Raw genomic sequence first — 24,451 nt, 5'->3', positions numbered from 1 at the left:
CAGCATGAACACTTAACCGTAGGTCAATTTTTTTTAATGTCGGAATACCCATATGCGGAAGCATGCACCTTGTTTGTAGACTGGTATACTTATAGTACAGATACCCAGATAGTATTGATACAAAAAACATGAAACAGTCGACTATTCACACTCAAGTTAAATCCGGTTTTGACCCAAAGGGGTGTACATTATACAGGGTACTGACAACTGACATTTCCTGTAAAACGCGAATGCAATAAGGCTGTATCGAATGCGTCGACTTCGTTTAGGTATAATAGTGTTGATTAGCGCTAATTGTTAACAACTTTATTACCCATTGTGTGTATTGTGTTTTTCAGGGGTGTTGCAGATATACAGCCAACACGTGGCGAATCTGGATTAAAGACAATACTATTAAACGCAATTAAAATATGACGATGTGTGATCAACACCGGACTGAAATATATTCTGCGCTTTTATTACAAATTAATAAAGAACATATTGATTTGTGTTTGGTTGTTTGGTTTTAAGTTTTAACTGCATCTACTATTTGTGTACATATACATAAAAACCGTACCTTTTTTTATTTTTCAAAACCAGAAATGGACGAATTTAAGTGCTGACGAAATATTCATTTTTTCAAAAGGACGAAATTTCGTGCTGACAAAAAATAAATGGTTTCACAGTATTTAAATGAGGTATTGATTAAAATTGAATAACACTTCGGAGAGGGGAATTAAAAAAAGAAATTGGGGAAAAATATATACTCTTTGAGATGGGGGGAATGGGGCCGAATAACTCCGAATACTTCATAAAAAAAACAACACTGTAACATAAGAGCATTCAGTAATTTTGTTAGATAAAATCAATATGCAAAATTGTGAGAAAATGTCGCTGGTATCAAAACTGCCATGCTACAACAAAAGGTTGACATTACATAAATTTATTCACCGCTTTGTTGAGTTGGCTTAGCCATGCAAAATATGAATGTGAGCGAAATCCAGTTTTTTTTCTGGAATTTAAACACCAGATTAACTTCATTAATAACAAGTATGGATATCTCTCTTCAGTTCTCTCTTTATTTCCAATGACATGAAACATGATCACCTAAATGTCTAGTCGTCTGGAACCACAGTGGTCTTGTCTGACACATAGATGCCATCCAAGAACTTTCGGATATCCTTGTTTTTCACTGCGGTGGACTGTTGAATCAGGGCAGCTGTAAACAATCAATTATAAACGCTACTTATTGATATTGATTTTTTTAATCAACATCAAATACTTGTGAATTTCTATTTAATACTTGCGGTAGAAAAGTGATATGGAGATGTTGCACGTTTACCATAAACAGAGAATTACTCAGATGCAGCCCCTGACTGTTGGGCCAGTTGTAAAGCTCTGAATATGCTGACTGTTGGGCGAGTTGTATAGCTCTGAATATGCCGACTGTTGGGTGAGTTGTATAGCTCTGACTATGCTGACTTTTGGGTGAGTTGTATAGCTCTGAATATGCTGACTGTTGGGTGAGTTGTATAGCTCTGAATATGCTGACTGTTGGGCGAGTTGTATAGCTCTGAATATGCTGACTGTTGGGTGAGTTGTATAGCTCTGAATATGCTGACTGTTGGGTGAGTTGTATAGCTCTGAATATGCTGACTGTTGGGTGAGTTGTATAGCTCTAAATATGCTGACTGTTGGGTGAGTTGTATAGCTCTAAATATGCTTACTGTTGGGCGAGTTGTATAGCTCTGAATATGCTGACTGTTGGGTGAGTTGTATAGCTCTGAATATGCGGACTGTTGGGTGAGTTGTATAGCTCTGAATATGCTGACTGATGGGTGAGTTGTATAGCTCTGAATATGCTGACTGTTGGGTGAGTTGTATAGCTCTGAATATGCTGACTGTTGGGCAAGTTGTATAGCTCTGAATATGCTGACTGTTGGGCGAGTAATATAGCTCTGAATATGCTGACTGTTGGGTGAGTAATATAGCTCTGAATATGCGGACTGTTGGGTGAGTAATATAGCTCTGAATATGCGGACTGTTGGGTGAGTAATATAGCTCTGAATATGCTGACTGTTGGGCGAGTTGTATAGCTCTGAATATTCTCTAAATAGTAGAGCTCATAAGTAACAAGAATTTTTTTTGTTTCACAATGAAACTGTAATATGTTTCGTGATAGATTAACAACAGCTTAAAACACAGTATCAACAATATAGTCACTTCTTGTAACAGTGACATGTGTGATGTTTACCATTATAATTTTAGCATACACATGTTGGATTTTCTTGTGTAACAATATACAGTTTGCTGTAATGGCATGGAAGATATTGAAATGTTAACATATTAAATATATTTATTTAAACTCAGTTGAATACAGTACTTCAATAACATAACAACACAAGTGTGTATGTTTAATTATACTTGGTAATATTTCCCCGCAAACTGCCAATAGAACGCATACATGTTCACGCAAGTCTAGCGTTTCACGCGTATCCCCCCCATAAATAGATTCGGCCAAAAGTTGCAAAAAGGTTTTTTTTAAGATAAAAACATCCGTTCCACTATAGCATACCTGATCTTGACACAAGTTCAACATCATTTCCCTGCACATGGAACTCGTCCTTAGCGCCGGCAGCAACATTGACGGTGACTCCATCCAACATGTTGACGTGACGTGTGAACTTCTCACCTAAGAAGTTGCGGATCGCCATTGACTTCTTGTCTTCAGCCACAGCCACGTTGATGGGAAAGTGAGCATAAACAGAGCGCATCTTGTACAAGTAGCCCTTGCAAAAAAATAATCCATGCTTATAAAAGAGCAGTTTGGGAGTAGTTCTACACATTTAATTCTTATTATGGGCAGTCAGAGGACGTTATTGCATGGGTTCAAGGTATTAACTTTGTTTGAATCATTAACAAAATTCATTAGTATTTTCAGTCATACAATAGCTGATTGTAAACTTCAGGGCTATAGATAACGAGCATATTTGCGTTATTACGCAAAAAAACAACCCCAAAACGTAAATAAATTCAACATAAAGCGTACAAAAACGCAAATACAATTTTAATAACGTAATTCCCGTAAAAAACCTTGTGTCACGAAATGCAATTCTAACGAACACCCGGCGTATTTTTTAGACTGGTTATTTTCTGTACAAAAATGTACTGGACAGTTTATATGCCGTCCTATGAAGACAAGAAACCGTCGGAGACGGGTGATGCTCCCGGAAGTTTTTTTTGGTCACAATATTGCACTATATATTCAGATAAAAGGAAACGTCTAGTAGTTGAAGGGACAAGAATTGCACTATATGTACAGTTATAGAAAATTTCAAAGGGCCACAACTCTGTGAAAAATCATCCAACCAAAACCAGCTGATAATATGCACATCTCCTCTCATTCTATACATAGATGGTGACATCACTACGTTATTGTCACCTCTATACTAAGACGCATCACATTCTCCTGGTTTGGGGAATTATGCTTCCGCCAAAGTAGTTCTGCGTAGGAATGAAAAGGTTCATAATGAAAGAAAAATCGTTTTTTTTATTGTGTGTTTAAAATGGAATGTTGTTTAAAGAAATGTTATTTAATAATGTTTAAATGTGATTTGAATCTCTATTAAGACTGATAGTGATTATCAGAAGCACGATAACCTGACCTACTTTCGCTTTCACTCGTAAAAGAAGTGCTATCCACAATTCCTTTTGCGTTAGTACACAGGTCAGTAAGACCGGTGTGTACACAATGCATCTCCTCTTGGTAGTGAAGCTTCCCATAAAATTTAATTGAACTCCGGTCATTAATTGCTGAGAAATAGCCCGGATAAAAATTGTGCACGGACGGACGGACACACACACGGACAGACGAAGCGGCGACTATATGCTCCCCCCAAAAATTTTGGGGGAGCATAAAAAGAAGGCAGTCTTTCAAGCGGTTATCAATCTTTGGGGTATTATTGTAATTATTCGTCGACCCGACCGATTTTTACTTTCATTTTCAATGTATTAAACTCAAAATGACCTGAAAACGAGGAATGATTTGAACAGCCATGACTTCATCAATTGTGCAGCGATTTTCACAAACCCGGTCTTTTTCAACACAAAAATGAATGAACTTTGATCAGAAATTCAGTAATTGTTTGTTGTTATGTACAGGTACCTTTTTGAATTCCATTTGTACAAATAATATAGTACCTTAGTTGATTTTTTTTACATTATATTTCATTCCCTAAACAGTGTTTTTTTTATGGCAATTTCGGGGCCAATATTGGGCTCCATTCCCCTCAAAAAAGAGTACGTATATATTTTTTCCCCGATTTTGTAGAAAAAAATCCCCTCCACAATTTTTTTTTTTTTAGAAAGAACTCTCTTATGATAAATATTCATTTCATAACAACTAACAAAGTATATAACAAATTCATAATATTATATGATTTTGAATTAATATAAAGAGTTACATTAGATTAGTATTTCCCAAATCAGTGTACTTTTCATATGAATTTCATGCTTTTCCGAAAATGGCCAGAAAAAGGCCTGATGTATCTATATATATTGTGTCAATATTTGATGATAAAAACATTCGAATTTGGTCCATTTTATTGATAAAAAAATGCTCACATTTGCCATTTTATCGATTAGAAAGTTCCAATTAGACTCAAAATGGCTAGAAAAACTGAGACTGTGCATGAAGGCTTAACTGTTTGAAACTAATGTTGAAACAATCATTGGTATATATTTTAGAAAAAGGACAGAGAAATTCAGCTGTGAATATTACATTCATACATTCATGTGTATTCATATAATAAATTTCAGAACAGTGAATTTTTTATTTTCCCCTTTTCCTAAAAAACGACGCGTTTTTCCCCTTTTGGACGGGCCCCGCCACCATTCCCCTATTTGTGAAAAAAAACACTGCTAAATTACCCAATCGAGTTAAAACACCGGGGTTGAAAAAGCCAATTAAGCTCAAAAGTAGGCCGTGAAATTTTTTGCTAAAACTATTGAATTTACAAAAACCCTATTGTTGTCAAAAACAGGGGTTGAATTACCCAATATACCCCAAAAGTTATCTATAGCCCTGAAACTTACTCACATTTTATGGGTAACTGGTTATATAGTGCACCTAACATATACCAATAAAGTGGGGGGATAAAAACTTACATACAGCAAAAATTTGTCCCGTTGAAATTCAGGGCTGGTAGCCGGCCCCATTCCCAATGGAAAAAGTATACATTTTCCCCAAAAGGGACCTAACAATTCCCAATTGAATGTTAACAAAATAATAATTATATTTTTTTATCAACATTTAGTTCATCTCCCATCCAGCTCTATTATAAGTTGAACCTTAGAACAAATAATATTGATAACACTTTAATTCTCAATTTTGAAGCATCTGTTAGCAAAACAACAATAGCTATTGTCCAATTTTATCAAAGCACTGCGATTTTTCCCAATCCAAAAGGACCCAGCCCCAGTCCTAACATGGTCAAACAAAAAAGAACAGAGAATGTTTACCTGCTTAAAACATTAATCTGAGAAAATATTTCATTCTTGTATTGGCTTGCGCTGCCATTCGCCAAATTAGTAAATGGCTACAAATGAGCAAATGTGGCCTTTTCATCTTAAAACCTCATAACAGCGCCATAAGGAACATGCTTAATTTGTAAATGTGACAAGATACTGCATTCTTGTCTTGTGTTTTATACTGAACAACACATCACAAACAATTGTATCCTAGTGTGCAAAACTAACTTGTTTGTCTTCATAGCCATCAGGTTATGAACTTAACAATTATTATCATTTTATGATGAAAACATTGTCTACAATAGAAGACCAAAGTTTAAAAAACGTTGAAGTTACCTTAGTTACTCCTTTGAACATGTTCTTAATGTGGCTGCAAACGGTGTTGACTGCAGCCAATTCCTTGCGCTTGCCAAACCACTTAATAACTTTAATTTTCTTCTTGCCATCCATGGTGATGTCGACGGCCAAATGCTTAAATGTACGGGACAGAGTTCCACGAGATCCTTTCACAATAACCTTACGGGACCTGACCTTTGCTTCAACTGAAACAAAAATAAGTCTTGCAGTAAAAAACGAAATTGGAATATAATGAATTAATTCTAGCACAGATAATTTTGAAAGTGCATATTGAAGATTTCCAATTCATTGCAGAGTTAACAATGCTGGTTACAGGATGTGACAAACTGTAATTTCTAAAAGCAAATGCTAGTCAGCTTTGAATTGTCACCATAACTTGAAGTTTAAAACATAACCTTTAATGATTATTCTAAAAATCATGTGATTGTCACCTACTTTTAATTGTAAATTTTTAGTTCAATCTCAAGATAATTCACAACAACTATCACAAAGACCACCACCAACTAAATATATGTGTGCTAGCTGAAATAATTCGCGTTCAGAATAAATCTGAACGCTGAAACTCCGGTCTGCAAAAACCATAACGAAAATTAAATACAATACTATTATATCAATATGCTTAGAATTGCAAAAGAACATAACCAACTCAAAGTTTTAGTTAATTAGTCCATTTTTACCTCAAATAGCGTCGAATTGAAGTTAAAAGGCATAATTTGTTTCAGTTAAATTTCTGCTTAAATCGCAATACAATCACTGACCTCTCGCCATGTTATGAAATATTTAAATATCAACCAATCAGAAGAAGGCATACGGTGTAATAGGCTGCGTTATCGATTAAAATCTACCTGCCGTATACAGCGGGCACAGCGATTGGAATTGAAAATGTGAGTAGTGTGTTGATTTAAATTGGTCAGGCGTGCAAAATTGAAAGAGTCATTACATAATTCTTACGGAACATTATTGAGAAATGAATTATCTACACAGGTATGTAAATATTATTGCAATCCGTTGATATTAACTGTCTGATATCGGGGCTTGAATGTTGCGCACCAAATTCCTTGCGCATCAATATAGACAAAGAAGGAAAACTCTCGCTATTAAAAAGATAGAGTGGACTATTGACGCCAAGAGTCTGCCAAAGAAAAAATCATCAAAAGACTCTTAAGGCGGCAATTTATATTGACTAATATGTGTGCATGCTATATTTTACTACTAGTCAATATAAATTGCCGCCTAAGAGTCTTTTGATGATTTTTGCTTTTGCAGACTCTTGGCGTCAATAGTCCACTCTATCTTTTTAATAGCGAGAGTTTTCCTTCTTTGTCTATATTGATGCGCAAGGAATTTGGTGCGCAACATTCAAGCCCCGATATCAGACAGTTAATATCAACGGATTGCAATAATATTTACATACCTGTGTAGATAATTCATTTCTCAATAATGTTCCGTAAGAATTATGTATTGACTCTTTCAATTTTGCACGCCTGACCAATTTAAATCAACACACTACTTATATTTTCAATTCCAATCGCTGTGCCCGCTGTATACGGCAGGTAGATTTTAATCGATAACGCAGCCTATTACACCGTAATGCCTTCTTCTGATTGGTTGATATTTAAATATTTCATAACATGGCGAGAGGTCAGTGATTGTATTTCGATTTAAGCAGAAGTTTAACTGAAACAAATTATGCCTTTTAACATCAAATCGACGCTATTTGAGGTAAAAATGGACTAATTAACTAAAACTTTATGAGTTGGTAATGTTATTTTGCAATTTTAAGCATATTGATATAATAGTATTGTATTTATTTTTCGTTATGGTTTTTGCAGACCGGAGTTTCAGCGTTCAGATTTTTTCTGAACGCGAATTATTTCAGCTAATTTTACTACCAACGACGTTACGTTGTTTTGACAGTCATTTCATTACCTACATTAAGTTAAACACAACTCAACAAACGGTTTCATGTATCAATGTTTAAACAGCATAACAAGTGAATAAATTAAGGACAGGACAAGCAAAATAACAGTGGATTTCCTGTCAAAGCAAACTATTAAATTAGTGGGTCATTGGGCGATGATGTTGTTAAATGAGATTTATCACAACAGTGATTGAATTGCAAAACAAAAACAGCTTGAGGATAATCACACACATTGACATGCAAATAGATAAATGTATGTCTGATAGTTTTCAAAGCCTGACCTCCATCAGGAATTTTGATCGTCTGTGTTGTCAGCCGAGTCTTCATTGCTTCTGAAAATAGGCAATTGTATCATAAACTGATTAGTATATCAATTTTAACAAACACTTTTATGTAAGGATATGACTAAATTTCGTGACGTAAATATAAAATACCCGAATCAACCAGCAGATGACAAGATAATCGAAGATATGTTTACATTGTATGTATAATGTACCTGCTCAGCGAAGTTTTGACCGGAAAAGGAAGTAACATAGCAGTAATTGATTAGCCTGTTGTTTGTAAAGGCTACACTCAACGAAGTTTGAAGTATAATTGTTAACGAATTTTTTACTTACAGGGGGCCTTTTCACAGATTTTGGCATGTATTAAAGATTGTCCTTAAATGATTTATAATGATAAATGTAAACATTGGATCTTAAAAGCTTCAGTAAAAACAACATGAATAAAATAAAAGAAAGAAACAAGTAACCCTCAACTGGGCTCGAACTGGTGACCACGTAATATCACAAAATATAACGACAACAATAGAACTCTCCAAATTATTCAATCGTTGCAATGCTTTATAATTTTCAGGTTTTTATATAGTCAAAAGATGCATATAATGGATATTTTAGAGCATGGTAAATGTTCATTATTACTGTTTCCTCACAAATATCAGAACTACAACGAAAATGTGCGAATCTGAAACGCTTTTTTTATTTTGTCAATTTACCAAAACGTGAAAAAGCCCATTTAATCTTAAAATATTTAATTCAACAATTCGGAAAAACAAAAAAATCCAAAGAAGACACCGCCAACAGCCGTGCAATTTAAGAAACCACATTTGCTAAACATGTTATAGGTTTTTGCCTCTTTGAAACGATTTGCTGGTGTCAAATTGGAAATATAAAAATGGCCGAGCAAACTAAATGTAGTGTAGTAAAAATGATGTAATTTCATGGTTGGCATATTGACCGGTCAATTGAGTATTGACCGGTGCGGAGGTCAATACCCGGTTAAAACCGGTCAATACTGGTCATTACTGGTCTTTACTGGTTAATACTTGTCGATTGAAAATTGTAGCATTTAAACATTACAAAGGAGCCATTTTATATTAAATCAATAATTATTCTGTAATTGATAAACTTTTTTTCTGAGTTATTTATTGTAAAAAAAATCTTTAAAGCTGTAAAAAGTTACTTCTTTATTATTTATGGAAACAGCCTCAAATACAAAACGAAAGGTGAAAGCAAAACGGCTGTAACAGACATTTTTTCACAAAATGACTTTTTTGTATATTTTGTATCGCAACACCCATGACCATCATGTATTAAAATATCATAGTTCCAGGCAATCATATAAAAAGTAAAATAGAAATTTGTCCTAAAGCTCTAAGTGAAATTAAATATATTTTTTAGTGCAAAAAGATTCTATGTGCAGTAAAGTGCTACTTAGAGCTCTTTCGCATTCAGGTAGTAAGCGTTAAGAATTTTTTTTAATGAAACTTCTATCAATATTTGAGGAATATATTTTACAAAAAATAATAAATTTGTATTTGGAAACCTCCAGAACAGATAATATTTTGTAATTGATGAAAACTAATAACAAATATTGATAAAATTGTTCACTTAGATCTGTTTCGCACTGAATTTGGATATTTACTAATTTTCTTAAATTATTCTTTTCATGTGTTACATTTAAATAATTAACTTTTTTGACAATTTAATAAGCATTGAAACACTATTTAACATTCTGTTTTATTTTTCCATAATTTATGAAGCATAATTGCAGAAAAGCTAGTTTAATTTGAAATGAATTTCAAAGAGATGTGAGCCTAAATTTGTTCTGAGCTCTGCCTAATTTCTTAATGTACAAAACAAGAAGAATAAAACTATTACGGTAAAGTGATCATAATTTGAATATTAAGTTGTGTAATTGTTAAATTGCTTATACCTGAAATCTTTGTATACTTCTCTCAGAATTACCTAGTACCTAGTTTATTGTATACAACATCATAAAGAAAGTTAAACATCTAAATATCTTGCTATTTGAGATCATTATGAAAGAAATCATTTAATTACCCTCTGACACTTATTGAACACGCGCAGATATGGTTTCCTTAAGACACAAGATACAAGAATCTTTATTTAAGTCGGATATGAACAACAGTAAACATTAGCTCATGAGCTATTTCCCGACAAACAAATGTATATAGTATAACAAGTATAAATGAGCTAAAATAAGATTAAGCATATTATATAAGCATTTAAAGTACATGTTAAAGCACATAAAACACAAATTAAGAACAAGTTAACATTAAGAGCATAATATTTTGCATGCAACAAAACACATACATATAAGACAAAGGGTAGATACCTAAAAGCTAAAAGAAAGATTAAGCATATTATATAAGCATTTAAAGTACATGTTAAAGCACATAGTTAAAGCACACAAAACACAAATTAAGAACAAGTTTACATTAAGAGCATAATATTTTGCATGCAACAAAACACATACATATAAGACAAAGGGTAGATACCTAAAAGCTAAAAGAAAGATTAAGCATATTATATAAGCATTTTAAGTACATGTTAAAGCACATGGTTAAAGCACATAAAACACAAATTAAGTACAAGTGCACATTAAGAACATAATATTTTGCATGCAACAAACACATACATATAAGAAAAAGGGTAAGATACCTAAAATTACATTAAAGTTATCTTGCATGGTTAAATATTTACACATATATTATACACATTTAAACACTTAAAACAAAGCATAGCAGACCTAATATAAATTTAAGATATTAAGGCAGGTAAAGCACATAAATACATGTTTAAAAGCATATTAGAGCACGTGAATAACAAATACATTGGACCTCACCTGCGAAATGAAGTATGCGAATATAATTTATTTTCTTTCACATGTTATTTTTCTTGCGCTGTCTGATCGAATGAAACACATCTAAGTTTTTTTCTGTTTTATACAAACGATTTGACGTTCAATGAAATGTTTGCTTTCTTCTCGATAATCTAAACGGCCACGTATTTGAACACCAGCTTGTAGATAACGTGTAACTCATTTATTTCCCAATCATTACATCACACACAACGAACTTTTTGGTCTACTAACAAAGTGATTTTATCAAAATTGTATTAATTGTGTGTTAGAAAAATGGTTGAAAAAAGAACGACCTGCAACTAGTTGTAGCCTACGGGAATTTAAATTGGCACGTTTGCGGCAAAACGTGAATATTTCACGGCTTTCGTTGCTAGAATTTGTTTTCGGTGATATAAATGTGATATATATTGCTCTTGAGATAGTCGTATTTATCTTTCACATTAAACGCGATTGTCCCATATGCTCATGCTCGTGCGCACGGGCAAAGAAAGAATGTGCATATGTGTTGTTAACTGTTCACATGTGAATATCAGTGTAAATATATTTATGCAATTATGTGCACAATACTTTTTTTACATTAATCCCAAAATTTGCTTTAGATGTTGTTGCTGTCGTTATTGCGTGAAAACATGTACAGATAAAAGTCAGATATACATGAAAGCTAATGTGTTTCGTCATATTTACGAAAAGGTTAATTTATTTAGCAAATTTCTTAATCGATTCTATTTAAGTATAACTCAAATCAAGCTACGCGGTTAGGATACACTATATTTTACGTGTCTTCGCAAAATCAATTTAAAAGTAAGCTGTTCACCACTTTGTGACAGGTTTCTTTCAATTTCATTTTAAAATAGTTTTTCTTCTTAAATATAAAGCTTTGAATAATTAGTTTTGTCGGTCTTTGCTTCAGTAAGAAAACAAACATTTGTGAACTTGTTTTAAAATCGGATAGTTATTTTCGGATAAAACGGTTGTATCATGTAACTATTAAAGGGACTTGTTCCCTGTTTGGCAAAATGACAATTTTTGTCATAAAACTTTAGAGACGGAAAATCTGTGCCTACATTAAAATTAGCATAATATCAGTCTATGTAAGAACAAATATGTAAAATATTGTTTTTAATGGATAATAAACCATGTTAACAGTGAATAGAAATTTGTAAAATTATGAAGCGTTTCTTAATCTTATTAATAATAATGAAAAGTTTATTGTACACATGTAATTAGAAATATGCTGTTCATATAAGGAGCCAGAGTTGTCCTTTTCTGCATATTATATTTTGCGCCACAATGTCTGAAGTAAGAATCTTGTTGAATGCAAACTTTTTTATTCAGCTTTTTAGAACTTGCAATGATGATTAGTTTACACTTTTCTAAATGGCATGATTATAGGTGATGCCTAATTTTCTGGAAATCTATTTTTGTATAGCTATTTAAGGTATCAAATGCATCGAATCTATGGATATATAGACAGTTGTCTGCCTTTGAGAGTCAGTTGTGCTCACTGCATTGATTTAAGTCAATAATATAGGTCCTTATAATATTTGTTTGTTTTCTAGTTTGCCATCGCCTACCCAATGTTGCTTGCAAAGGGTCTGAAGATTGGCATATGTGAAAAATACCGATTGCGAGTTAAGTTTTAAGCCACTAGTAATTTTTTGCGAGTAACGAAATAGTGAAAAAACAACAGTAATATTGCTTAATGCGTTCGACATCCTGAACGCTAAACCATATGTCATAGAACCTCCTAATACCCGTATGCGGAAGCGCGCACCTTGTATATAGACTAGTATACTTATAGTACAGATACCAGGATGGTATTGGTACAAAGAATGTTAAACAGTCGACTAATCCACACGTGTTCATTGAACTTGAACAGACATGGCGTCGAAGCGAAAAATTACTAGTTTCTTTTTGCCCACAGATTGAAATAACAATACGAAAGATAACGCAAAGTTAACTGTTGAATACAAAAATGAAATTAAATTATGTTTTCAGCAAAATTTGCGAGAATGTTTTTGATTTTGCGAGTTGGTATTAAAGCTGCTCGCAATGTTTTGCAAGTAGGAAAAAAAGTTAAATTCGAGCCCTGAGTGAAAGGCAGTTTTCCTACATTAAGAGCTAGTTGTCATTCTCAGATACAATCAGTTTTCTATCAAGGTATCAAATGAGGTGGGACAAAGGTCTTACAGCTCATGAAACCTTGGGGACATTTCCCTTACTTTTGAGACACAAACTAATGGATTTTAAATACTTTTTATTAACTAAAAATGTAACTCCTTTGTTTGCAAAACGAGTAACAAACAGCAAATAACTCCATTATATTAAATGAAATTTGATTTCCATCCCCATTTTTTTTCACATTACTTAAAGCAGGGCTTCCCCTGGCCCAAAAATTTCTGTAGCCAACATTTTAGCCAACTGGATTTTTTTGTAGCCAAATTTTAGAAACTGTAGCCAAAGTATTAGCAAAGCATTCGGAACCGCCTGTTGTATAGGCTACAGTAGTGTTAAAGAAGAAACTAAACAAAGAACTTTAATATGTTTATTACTATAATCATCATGTGTGCATAACAAAAAAACACAGTTGTGCAGCAAAGTACACATTAGTCATAGCCGACACACAGCCGCTTCACTTTTGGATATTGCTGCAGCCTGCGCATTTGTCATAGATGTTTTCAGACTATAGACGCTTGTGAGGCCTCTTTGCGATCTGAAATAAACAAAATCAAATATGCTTAATTTCAAAACAAAAAGCTCATTTTGAAAAGTGTCAATATATATTTATTATGAACATAAATTATTATTGTTATTTTTAATATATTATTAATAATATAAACAATATTCATGTATATACATTTTAATATTAATGATTGTCATTCTTTTTTATTACCTTTTGATTTTTCGTGTTTTGAAATGTTGTCTTTTTTCAACATACTACACCCAGGTGTGAATGAATTTGATTTTTGAAACTGTATGCATATTTTGCAAAACATCATTTTTGATTTTGCGTTATAATCTAACCACATGAATTCCGAAAGCCAAATATCTTTGAACGATCTATTGTCAGATTTGATTTTTTTTTTAGACCGATTCAATACATTCGTCAGCGTCCAAAGGACGCTTATTGCCTAAGGTTGCCATAGTGGAAAACGCAATTCTGACAATGTTTAGGCTTATATTCCCATAAACCTGTCGTCATTCACAATTGCAACACATTAAGACTATGATCTTTAACAAACATTGCAAACAATTAACAAACTACTTGAAATCAAAATCAATTTCTTTACTTGCGTTCATTGTGTGACTTAGTTGATAATTCGCTAACTGCTATTACTCAAATTGATTGGAATCGGTAGCAGTCTTTAATCAGTGTTTATTGTTTTATATCTTAGCCGATAAGATGTACGATAACACCTTTTGTTTTCACACCAGCAAGCGTTCTATACATAGATGGTGACGTCACTGCCAGTACACAATGCACCAGCAAGTTTGCTTTGTTTCGATGACCGGTTCTGACCGGTGTTGCAGCAGACTGCGTATCAAATTTTCTGGTTAATAACACGATGATGTATTGACGCACAGTTGACGGTTAAAGAGTTTACTATCTGGGATGGTACTTGACAGGCAAAAAACGTTTCGCCGAGCATTTTCGCCAACCGAGAATTTTATTCGCCGAATTTTAAAAACGTTTCGCCGAGCATTTTCGCCAACCGAGAATTTTATTCGCCGAATTTGCGAAACTTTCGCCAACGGCGAATTTGGCGAACGACAGCGGAAGCCCTGACTTACAATTTATCTTACACAATTTTCGTGGGACATAAATCGCAACTTTGCAAGGTTTTTGCGGCATTTAAAAAATTATGCTGTAAAATGGCAATTTTGCGGCAATTTTGCGGCCTCGGCGGAACCCTGTACCATCCATAATTATGTCACAAAGTACAGACCAGATAAAAGCTTCTTTATATAATAGTTTTTAACCAGGTTTTCCGAAGGAAAAAACTGGTAATTAGATTGGCGAATGCGGGCGGGCTGGCTGGCTGGCTGGCTAGCGGGCTGGCGGGCGGGCGGAACAAGCTTGTCCGGGCCATAACTTTGTCGTTCATTGTGAGATTTTAAAATCATTTGGCACATTTGTTAACCATCATTAGACGGTGTGTTGCGTGAAAAAATTACGTCAATATCTCCAAGTTCAAGGTCACACTTTGAGTTCAAAGGTAAAAAATAGCCATAAATGAGCTTGTCTGGGCTATAACTATGTCATTCATTATGAGATTTTAAAATCATTTGGCACATTTGTTCACCATCATGGGACGGTGTGTCGCACGATAGAATCACGTCAATATCTCCAATGTCAAGGTCGCCACAACTAAAAATAGATTTATTTTAAAACAAACTTACAAAGGGGGTTAATTTTGTTTGTTCATTTCAAAAGTTCAGTTTGAGTTGTCTCCCTTTATCAGATTTTTTTTCACAATGAAAACCTGATTTTGTGACAATTTTGTCCCTTGTTTTTCAGTTAAAACATTGAATTTTAAAGATAGGAATCGAGTGCGCATGCGTTGGTCAACTAACACGTCTTCCTCTGACTGAAGAAAAATTTCTGCAAACTATTGTTTCCAGCTATTATTTTATATTTCATTGGTAATTAATGGTAAACATTTGTATATTTGAGACTATTCCCATTCACGAAGCAGAGAAATTCCCTTGAAAATGTGCAATTTACACCTTTTTCACATGCCTATTTTGACTAGGTGATACGTACCCTGACACCGCCATATTTTGCGCCAACTCCCGGAGGTAAACATCCTGTTACTACCACATTAGTTTACAACCATGTTTACAGGTATTTCAGTCACCCTTTCAGTATTGTCAGTGGTTCTTAGGATATTTATGACCCCAAATGAGTTGGACACTACCCAACCTCACCTTTTTATTAGGCCAAATCACCTTGTTACACATCGTTTTACGGGTTTGTGCTCATTATTGCTACGCTTGAAAAAGTCCAGCAGATCAAACGCCCGTGTAAAACCTCAGGGTTATTCCTCCCTAGCCTATTTGAGCCTACTCCTACTATCCCTCTCAGCAGACATCGCGCTTAATCCAGGCCCAGAGCCCAGTTATCCACGTGGAAGCTGTGGCATCGATGTTCTAGACTCTGATCAAGCCTTAGAGTGTGACGAATGTCAAACTTAGCACCATATTGCATGCCAAGGTGTTGGAGACAACACATACAATCACCTCCTTAATCTAGATGTCTCGTTTTCATGGATGTGCACCCACTGCGACTCCATAAACATATCAAACATATCCAGCACCTCCAGCTCCCCCACCAGTCAACCAAATAGCTTCTCATCACTACCCCATGAAAATCCAACTCCTGTTATAATAAAAGGCAAGGTAAAATCTAAAATCCCACCCTATGCCAACCTAAGGGTCTTGTTTTTGAACTGTCAATCTGTTGTAAACAAAAAACAAGAGTTCCACGTCCTACTTGATACCCACCACCCTGATATTGTTGTTGGCACCGAGTCCTGGTTAAATGAAGACCATCTCACAAGCGAAATCTTCCCATCCTCCCTAGGCTACTCGCCCTACTGTAATGACAGGAAAAAAGGTAAAGGAGGTGATGTATTCATTCTGGTCAAAAATTAATTTATTTCTTCAGTGCAGCAACAACTCACCACATCTTGTGAAATTTTATGAGTGAAAATAAATATGAATATGTCCAAACCCTTGTATGTTGCTGCCTATTACAGACCAAACGAAAATGATCTTCAGAGAATCACGGAGTTTGGCAGGTCACTTGAACTCACAAGACCCCTTAAAGGAACCAAATGGATCTTTGGTGACTTTAACACCCCCAAACTATCATGGGACTGTGATCACATCCCAATAACCAAACCTAACTGTAGCCTTCCCCAGTCTTCTGACAAGCTGCTTGAAATCCTCAATGATCACAGCCTCACACAAATGGTCAACAAGCCCACCCGAAATGATAACACACTGGACCTGTTTCTAACTTCCAACCTAACATTAGTCAGCCATGTTAATGTCCAAGTAGGTATCTCCGACCATGACTTAGTTATTGCCCAGGCCAGATTAAAACCCCAAATAAATAGGCAAGCCCCGAGGGAAATCCCATTATTTAAGAAAGCCAAATGGGATGACCTCAAATCCTCTATCAATACCTCAAAAGTCAGCATCCTCCAAAACACAGATACCTCATCAGTGGATGAACTCTGGAACCAATTTAAGGCCCTTATCCAGGCAGGTATCTCAAAATTTGTCCCTATCAAAAAGTAGGCTCCAAAAGATTTCTCCCCTGGGTTACCCAATACATAAAAAGATTAATCAGGAAAAGGGACTCCCTTTACCAAAACGTAAAAAAACACAAAGGTCAAAACCCCTACATTAGGAAATTCAGAACAATCTAACACCTCATTCAATCCAAAATAAAAAGGTCATACGAACTATACATTGAAGACATCCTAGATATACAACATGCAGACACTCACTCCAGCAAATTCAACACTAAAAAGTTGTATTCCATCATAAAGAAGGCAAAACAAGACACACAAGGTGTTTCTCCACTCAAATGTCAGACAAGCGGAAACCTTATCTCAGACAGCCTTGGTAAAGCCAATATCCTAAACCGGCAATTCCAATCTGTTTTCTCAGGAGTCTCCCCTCTGTCTCTATCCCAGCTATGCAGAAATACCCTAGGAAATTCACCGTATCCCACCATGCCCAAGATAGAAATAGACCCCAAAGGAGTCTTGAAATTACTTCAAAACCTTAAAGTAGATAAGGCTGCTGGCCCAGACATGATCAAACCCATTGTCCTCAAGGAACTCCGGCATGAGATCCTTGACCTAGTGTCACTGATTTTCCAAAAGTCTTTAGACTCTGGTCAACTACCATCAGATTGGACGAAGGCAAACGTCTCTCCTCAATTTAAAAAAGGTAACACTAGTGACCCAGCAAACTATAGGCCCATATCACTCACATGTGTCCTATGCAAACTACTAGAACACATTATCGCATCTAGCCTATCCACACATTTTACCAAACACAGCATACTCTATGAGCTGCAACACGGGTTTCGCGAAAGGCGGTCCTGTGAGACTCAGCTTATAGAGTTAGTAGATGACTTAGCGAAAACTCTTGCATCAGGTAAACAGACAGACCTAATCCTACTAGACTTTAGTAAAGCCTTCGACAAAGTCAATCACCTCAATTTACTGCATAAACTTAAGATACATGGTGCTTCTGACCAGACCACATCCTGGATCCAGTCCTTCCTAATCGGCAGATCCCAATCAGTCGTAGTAGATGGTACTAAGTCTGACCAAGTCCCAGTTACCTCTGTAGTGCCTCAGGGATCTAACCTTGGCCCCCTCCTTTTCCTCCTATACATGAATGACCTCCCTTCCCTTGTTACATCCCAAGTTCGCCTCTTTGCTGATGACACTGCCATCTATCTTACAGTGACATCCGAGGCGGACTGTCAAAGGTTACAAGACGATCTCCGTAAACTAGAGAAATGGGAAGAGCTATGGGACATGGAGTTTAACCCTGGCAAGTGCCAGGTTCTCCATGTCACACGGAATCGTAAGCCCATTGCGCACCAATACAAGCTTCATGGTCAAATCCTATCCCCAGTTAAGGACGCAAAATACCTTGGTGTTGACATTTGCCATGATTTAAGTTGGAACACACATATCTCCAGGATCACAACAAATGCAAACAAAACATTAAGTCTTCTCAAACGTAACATCAAGACAAAACATGAAAAGGTCAAATCACTATCCTATCAAACACTAGTACGTCCCCAACTTGAATATGCTTCCCCCGTATGGTCACCACAAACTCAGGTCAACAAACACAACATAGAAATGATTCAGTGGCGAGCAGTCAGATGGGTAAAAAATGACTTCTCCCATTACACCAGTGTCACACAACTGCAAAATACACTCAACTGGCGCACCCTTGAGAACAGACGCATAGATGCCAAACTCGTCCTTTTCTACAAAGTCTACCACTATCTTGTGGCCATATCCCTCCCATCTTATCTTGAAGTCCCAACCAGGTTAAACAGACACATGCATCCCCTCAGTCTTCGTCAAGTCCATACAGGTTACGATTACTTTAAGTACTCTTTCTTCCCCCACACCACAGTATTGTGGAACAGGTTACCCCACCCCGTCGCAATGCTGCCTGACCATGAGAGCTTCAAGCAGGCAGTAGCCCAACTTAGCCACTAAACCCATGGGAATTGTTTTTATCCATTTTTATCCCTTGTATACTACATGACTTTTAAATCTCCTAACAACCTAACAACACTATCCTTATTATTGTACAAATTCTTAATTTGCTGAAAGATATATTTCTCAGCTTTTACTCTTTTACTTTACTAACAGCCAACGCGCACCCTGCCCATAATACTCGTGAGAGGCGTGAGGCAGTACTATGAGATAGATAGATAGATTTTTATTCATTTTCTCCTGTTACATCCTTTGTGACATTACCGTTTTTCGTATGGGACTGTTTCAGGTAGCACAATAATGTCAAACTTCGGCCAAGAGGATGGGTTCTACAGTGGCCAGTACTATGGGAACCAGAGCCAGAATCCGGACATGAGCTATGCACAGGGAGGCTATGGCCAAGAGCAGTAAGACACAGGCTTCCTGATAAGACCGGACCGCCAGTCTTGTCCAGCAAAATTATTTACGGTCCAGCGAAGTTTCTTATATCGCCGGTCCTAGTGACAGGCCAAAAAAAATATGACTAAATACTGAAAAGTCTAATACTTGCCAAAAGAACGAAAACACCCCAATAGAATCACTCTGTTTGTGAAGTTTGAGCCTTTTTATGTCCCCCACTATAGTAGTGGGGGACATATTGTTTTTGCCCTGTTTGTTGGTTGGTTGGTCTGTTGGTTTGCGCCAACTTTAACATTTGCAATAACTTTTGCAATATTGAAGATAGCAACTTGATATTTGGCATGCATATGTATCTCATGGAGCTGCACATTTTGAGTGGTGAAAGGTCAAGGTCATCCTTCAAGGTCAAAGGTCAAATATATGGGTCAAAATCGCTCATTTAATGTACACTTTTGCAATATTTCAATATTCAAGATAGCAACTTGATATTTAGCATGCTCATGAAGCTGCACATTTTGAGTGGTGAAAGGTCAAGGTCAAGGTCATCCTTCAAGGTCAAAGGTCAAATATATGTGTCAAAATCGCTCATTTAATGTACACTTTTGCAATATTTCAATATTCAAGATAGCAACTTGATATTTGGCATGCATGTGTATCTCATGGAGCTGCACATTTTGAGTGGTGAAAGGTAAAGGTCAAGGTCATCCTTCAAGGTCAGAGGTCAAATATATGTGGCCAAAATCGCTCATTTGATGAGTACTTTTGCAATATTGAAGATAGCAACTTGATATTTGGCATGCATATGTATCTCATGGAGCTGCACATTTTGAGTGGTGAAAGGTCAGGGTCAAGGTCATCATTCAAGGTCAAATATATGGGTCAAAATTGCTCATGTAATGTCACTTCTGCAATATTGAAGCTAGCAATTTTATATTTGACATGCATGTGTATCTCATGGAGCTGCACATTTTGAGTGGTGAAGGGTCAATGTCAAGGTCATCCTCCAAGGTCAAACGTCATATACGGGGGACATAGTGTTTCACAAACACATCTTGTTGTCATTTAGAACACTTACGCGTCACTATTTCTCAAGAGTGCTCTGCCTTGGTGTTTTTTCGAAAACGTCAATTTTATTGGTCCGACATATTACCATCTACCATAATTACTCTATGTTTTCGGACACTTAAAAATAATTTTAAAAAAATTCGTGTCCGAAAACTTAGATACGAAAAATATTCACAAAATACAGGTGTCCGAAAACTTAGAGTCGCAAATTAAAGTGTCCGAAAATAGCGTAAATTGTATCAATGACTACCGGTAATAGCACGCACTTGTAAAATACCATGCTCTGTAGTATAAATTACAGTTATATATGTTTGCACTGCATTTTAAATAATTTTAAATGCGTAATTTATTTGACAGAAAGTTACTACAAGGTTTGTGTTTGTTCATTTCCGATAGTTGTTGTCTTACACCTTTAATTGTTCGTAAAACTTGCAATATTGCATCACACTTTGAAGCGTTTAGTATTTGTTACAGTTATTTTACTGAGAAGAGTAGTACCATTGTGGTAGATAATTGAACTGTTAATTGGCACTTCCCGTTGTAATTGTCATAACGCTTATGCTTTCGGGCGAAACCATTGTTTAATACCGGTTTACAAGGTTATTTATCCAATAACACAAATGTAATGGTCCGTTGCCCTCAGGCAGGCACCTGCCATATCTTATGGTGTTAATCTGGTTGTAAAACCCCATGATCGAAGTGTCATTAGATATAGAAAACAGGACCGAAATTTGGTAAAATAGCACTGTAAAATATACTGTCCGAAAACTTAGAGACATTAATTATGGATGAAAACTTGTGTGTCCGAAAATTAAGAGTCACAAAAAATTATTATTTTTGCTAAAAAAAGGGGTGTCCAAAAACTTAGAGTGTCCGAAAACATAGAGTTATTACGGTATCCATGTACAGGTTGTAACAAAAAACTACACATGAAAAAAATTGTGTTGCTGAAGTTCTTCAATCTTAAATAAGATTCATTTTAGAATTGATGAAATTAGTTTTTAGCGCACATCGAAAGACCTAACATGTGTTTAAGACATAACATAATTACTGAGGTTATTGGAATAAGCTTTGCGAAGTCACTTTTGTATCTGCGGAAGAGATTCTTACAGATTCTGACGATGGTCTTGACTTTTAGGATGAAGAAGGCAACACCAATCTTGTTATGTTATTTTGTTTTGAGTCTGACTAGAGTTTAAAACTGTTGTCCATCATACACTGTTATCAATAGAACACTCAAGTGTTTTGTTTGACTTTATCGAGTGTACTTATGCACATGAGGCTGCACATTGCAATAAATATGTGCTCAACTTTACTCAATTCTTCAGTAATAAACTCACGCTGTTCGGTCAGGTGAATTTTTGTCTGGACAGGCTAACTTTTCCATCAGCCTGTTCGGTTGACAGGCACTTTTTGGGACTTTTCAGGAAGCCTGAAGACAGATGTCCACTGATGTTTGATTGAATAAATTAATAATTCTCAATTTTTTTTAATTATTGTGTAGCACATTTGATTACCCATGAATTGTTTTGTATTGGTAGCCTAAACACACCATAGACATATGTACTATCAACATAGCAACATGTGGTCGGTGTTTCTAGGAAATCGTGTAAATCTAATTTTATTAAAATGTTATTGCTTTTATTGGAATGCATATTTTCTGTCAAAATACTGGATATGATATCCAGTTTGAAGACAGTGTATAAAATGATCAAAGGTAAAAAATCTGTCAAAACACTACTTAAATTTTCCTTGATAATATCTATCAAACCAGGATCAAAAATAGATAGTATTTACGTGCATATCCTACAGTCTTCCGCCTATATATGAATCAGTTGCTGAAAAATATGCCAAATTAAATACCTAGTACCCAAAAACTTGAAGGATGTTTTTTTGAAAAACTTAAATAATTTTACTTATTTTGCGACTTCAAACTGACACATGCTATATAATAATTTTGCTTCCAATGACAATAGCACACTTCTGATTGAGATTAAGACATTACTTGATAAAGTAGTGAACTTGAAACTGCGTTTCTCCATATGATTTGGGGGTATTTAATATTTTGTCTCAAAACATTGGTCAGTGTGAATATCTTATGCTTTGCGGTAAAAAATTATGTGCTCTGTTCTTTAGAAAGAACTGGAACACTTTATATGATGCAACATGCAAAAATGGGCCTTATGCCATATAAAGCAATGATAGCACCAGCCTGTGAATAAGTAAAGTCAGGTCTCAATCTTTCCTCTCCATTTATAAGACCTCGAAACCTTGCTGACTTTAAAGCCGACAATGTAGCTCATTTTCAGACTGCTCAATCACCATGTTTTTCCGCATATGTCATTTGGCCCATTTTCACATAGCACTGTTGATATTACCTAATGATGCTCAACTAAGCAACAATACTTTCTCTTTTAGACGTTTTGGACAGTTTGATTACAGCCAACAGGGCTATGGCATTGACAGTAGTTACGCGGGCCAGCCTGGCGCCAGTCCTGCCTACAACCCCTCCATCCTGACCCCCGACCAGTCTGCGTACTCCTCACCGCCAGTGGCAGACAATTACGAGGATGAACCACCTCTCATGGAAGGTTAGATCACTCCTGAAAGTTTTATTCAGTTAATAGTAAAATTTAAATAATTATTGTAAAAAAGTGGTACCGGTTATATTATTTATGCCTGCTGTCTTTGATGGCTGGGTATATTCCTTGCTAATGTCTGGTTAGATGGTCTGTTAATAAGTAGATATCTTAAATATCTGCTTTATTTGTAAGTCCCACAGTTTCCTCTAAACAACCTTTACAAGATTGTTTGTTGTCATTATATCTTGTTCAGGCTGTATTATAAGCCAATTAGGCTTAGGCACTTGTACAGTTATGACTCTTGATTGTGGTGCTCACTGTGTCCAGTGTTCAACTAGTGTTCTTCACATATGCTTAAGGGTGCATATCTCTTGTTATAATTATGTTGAATAAAATTTAATTGCAAGGCAAAATTTAATGAAAAGTATCGAGGCATTTTACTTTTAGAGGATATGGTTAAGTGAAACTCTATTTATGTAATGACACTTGCAACTGTTTACTTGTTAACCCTTTCAGTGCGGGAACCGTATTTTAAAGGCCTTTGCAAACAGTTTGGATCCAGATGAGACGCCACAGAACGTGGCGTCTCATCTGGATACAAACTGTTTGCTATTCTGATAGTCTTCTTTGAAAAAAATGAAGAAAATGCTTATTTTACAAATTCAACAGAAGACATTTTAGCAGACGACAAATTTCCCAGCATGCAAAGGGTTAAACCTTAAGGGGCAACTTACAAAGATATAACCTGTGAATTAATGATTATTGATTGAGGTTTTGTTTTTCTTGTTTCAGAGCTTGGAATAAACTTTGACCATATTGTTCAAAAGGTGAGTGCTACTAGTTAACCAGTGGCTATTATAGTTGTTGTTACATGTTATAACAGTAAAATCAGGATATAGCTAGGTCAAAATATAGCAAAACTCAGAGGTATAAATGTTATCTTGGCACCACAAAAGCAGGTCTCTTCTCTAGCCAAGCCCATTTATAAATCACTGTCATATAGCATACAGCCAGATATTACACAATTTGTCATTAAAATGCTTAGCGTCTCCTTAGTATCAATATAAACGCTTATACTTTTAGTGGTCTAGGAAATTCTCAATTTTAAGACCAAGGGGATTGATAATTTAATCTATTGTGTATTCATTGATGGTATAAATAGCTCTTTGTATGGTTGCCTAAATTAC

At 35.6% G+C, this 24,451-nt stretch overlaps 2 protein-coding genes across 6 annotated transcripts in view; one reads left to right on the top strand and one right to left on the bottom strand.

The window, feature by feature from the left end:
• Window positions 1-1,038: 1,038 nt before the first annotated feature.
• LOC127880237 (60S ribosomal protein L9-like) overlaps window positions 1,039-24,451 on the bottom strand; it is an 87,733-nt gene continuing 64,320 nt past the window's right edge. Inside the window, exons 1-5 of one of the 3 annotated variants that reach the window (XM_052427547.1) lie at window positions 8,283-8,377; window positions 8,068-8,118; window positions 5,845-6,050; window positions 2,555-2,768; window positions 1,039-1,198 (exon numbers count right to left, since the gene is read on the bottom strand). In XM_052427547.1, the coding sequence (XP_052283507.1) occupies window positions 1,095-1,198; window positions 2,555-2,768; window positions 5,845-6,050; window positions 8,068-8,113 (570 nt within the window). In that variant the 5' untranslated portion in view covers window positions 8,114-8,118; window positions 8,283-8,377 and the 3' untranslated portion in view covers window positions 1,039-1,094. Of the gene's footprint in view, window positions 1,199-2,554; window positions 2,769-5,844; window positions 6,051-8,067; window positions 8,119-8,264; window positions 8,378-24,451 lie in introns of those variants that run through there. The other 2 variants (XM_052427548.1, XM_052427549.1) reach the window with 2 other exon arrangements.
• The window catches only part of LOC127880233 (protein YIPF5-like), a 73,957-nt gene continuing 61,178 nt past the window's right edge, over window positions 11,673-24,451 (top strand). The window contains exons 1-4 of one of the 3 annotated variants that reach the window (XM_052427539.1): window positions 11,673-11,752; window positions 19,508-19,625; window positions 23,101-23,273; window positions 24,057-24,091. In XM_052427539.1, the coding sequence (XP_052283499.1) occupies window positions 19,519-19,625; window positions 23,101-23,273; window positions 24,057-24,091 (315 nt within the window). In that variant the 5' untranslated portion in view covers window positions 11,673-11,752; window positions 19,508-19,518. Of the gene's footprint in view, window positions 11,753-11,933; window positions 12,043-15,744; window positions 15,798-19,507; window positions 19,626-23,100; window positions 23,274-24,056; window positions 24,092-24,451 lie in introns of those variants that run through there. The other 2 variants (XM_052427540.1, XM_052427538.1) reach the window with 2 other exon arrangements.

The sequence above is a fragment of the Dreissena polymorpha genome, chromosome 4, assembly GCF_020536995.1.
Source record: "Dreissena polymorpha isolate Duluth1 chromosome 4, UMN_Dpol_1.0, whole genome shotgun sequence".
Lineage (NCBI taxonomy): Eukaryota > Metazoa > Mollusca > Bivalvia > Myida > Dreissenidae > Dreissena > Dreissena polymorpha.
The sequence above is the reverse complement of the archived record's forward strand: the minus strand, read 5'-3'. Positions and strand labels throughout refer to the sequence as shown.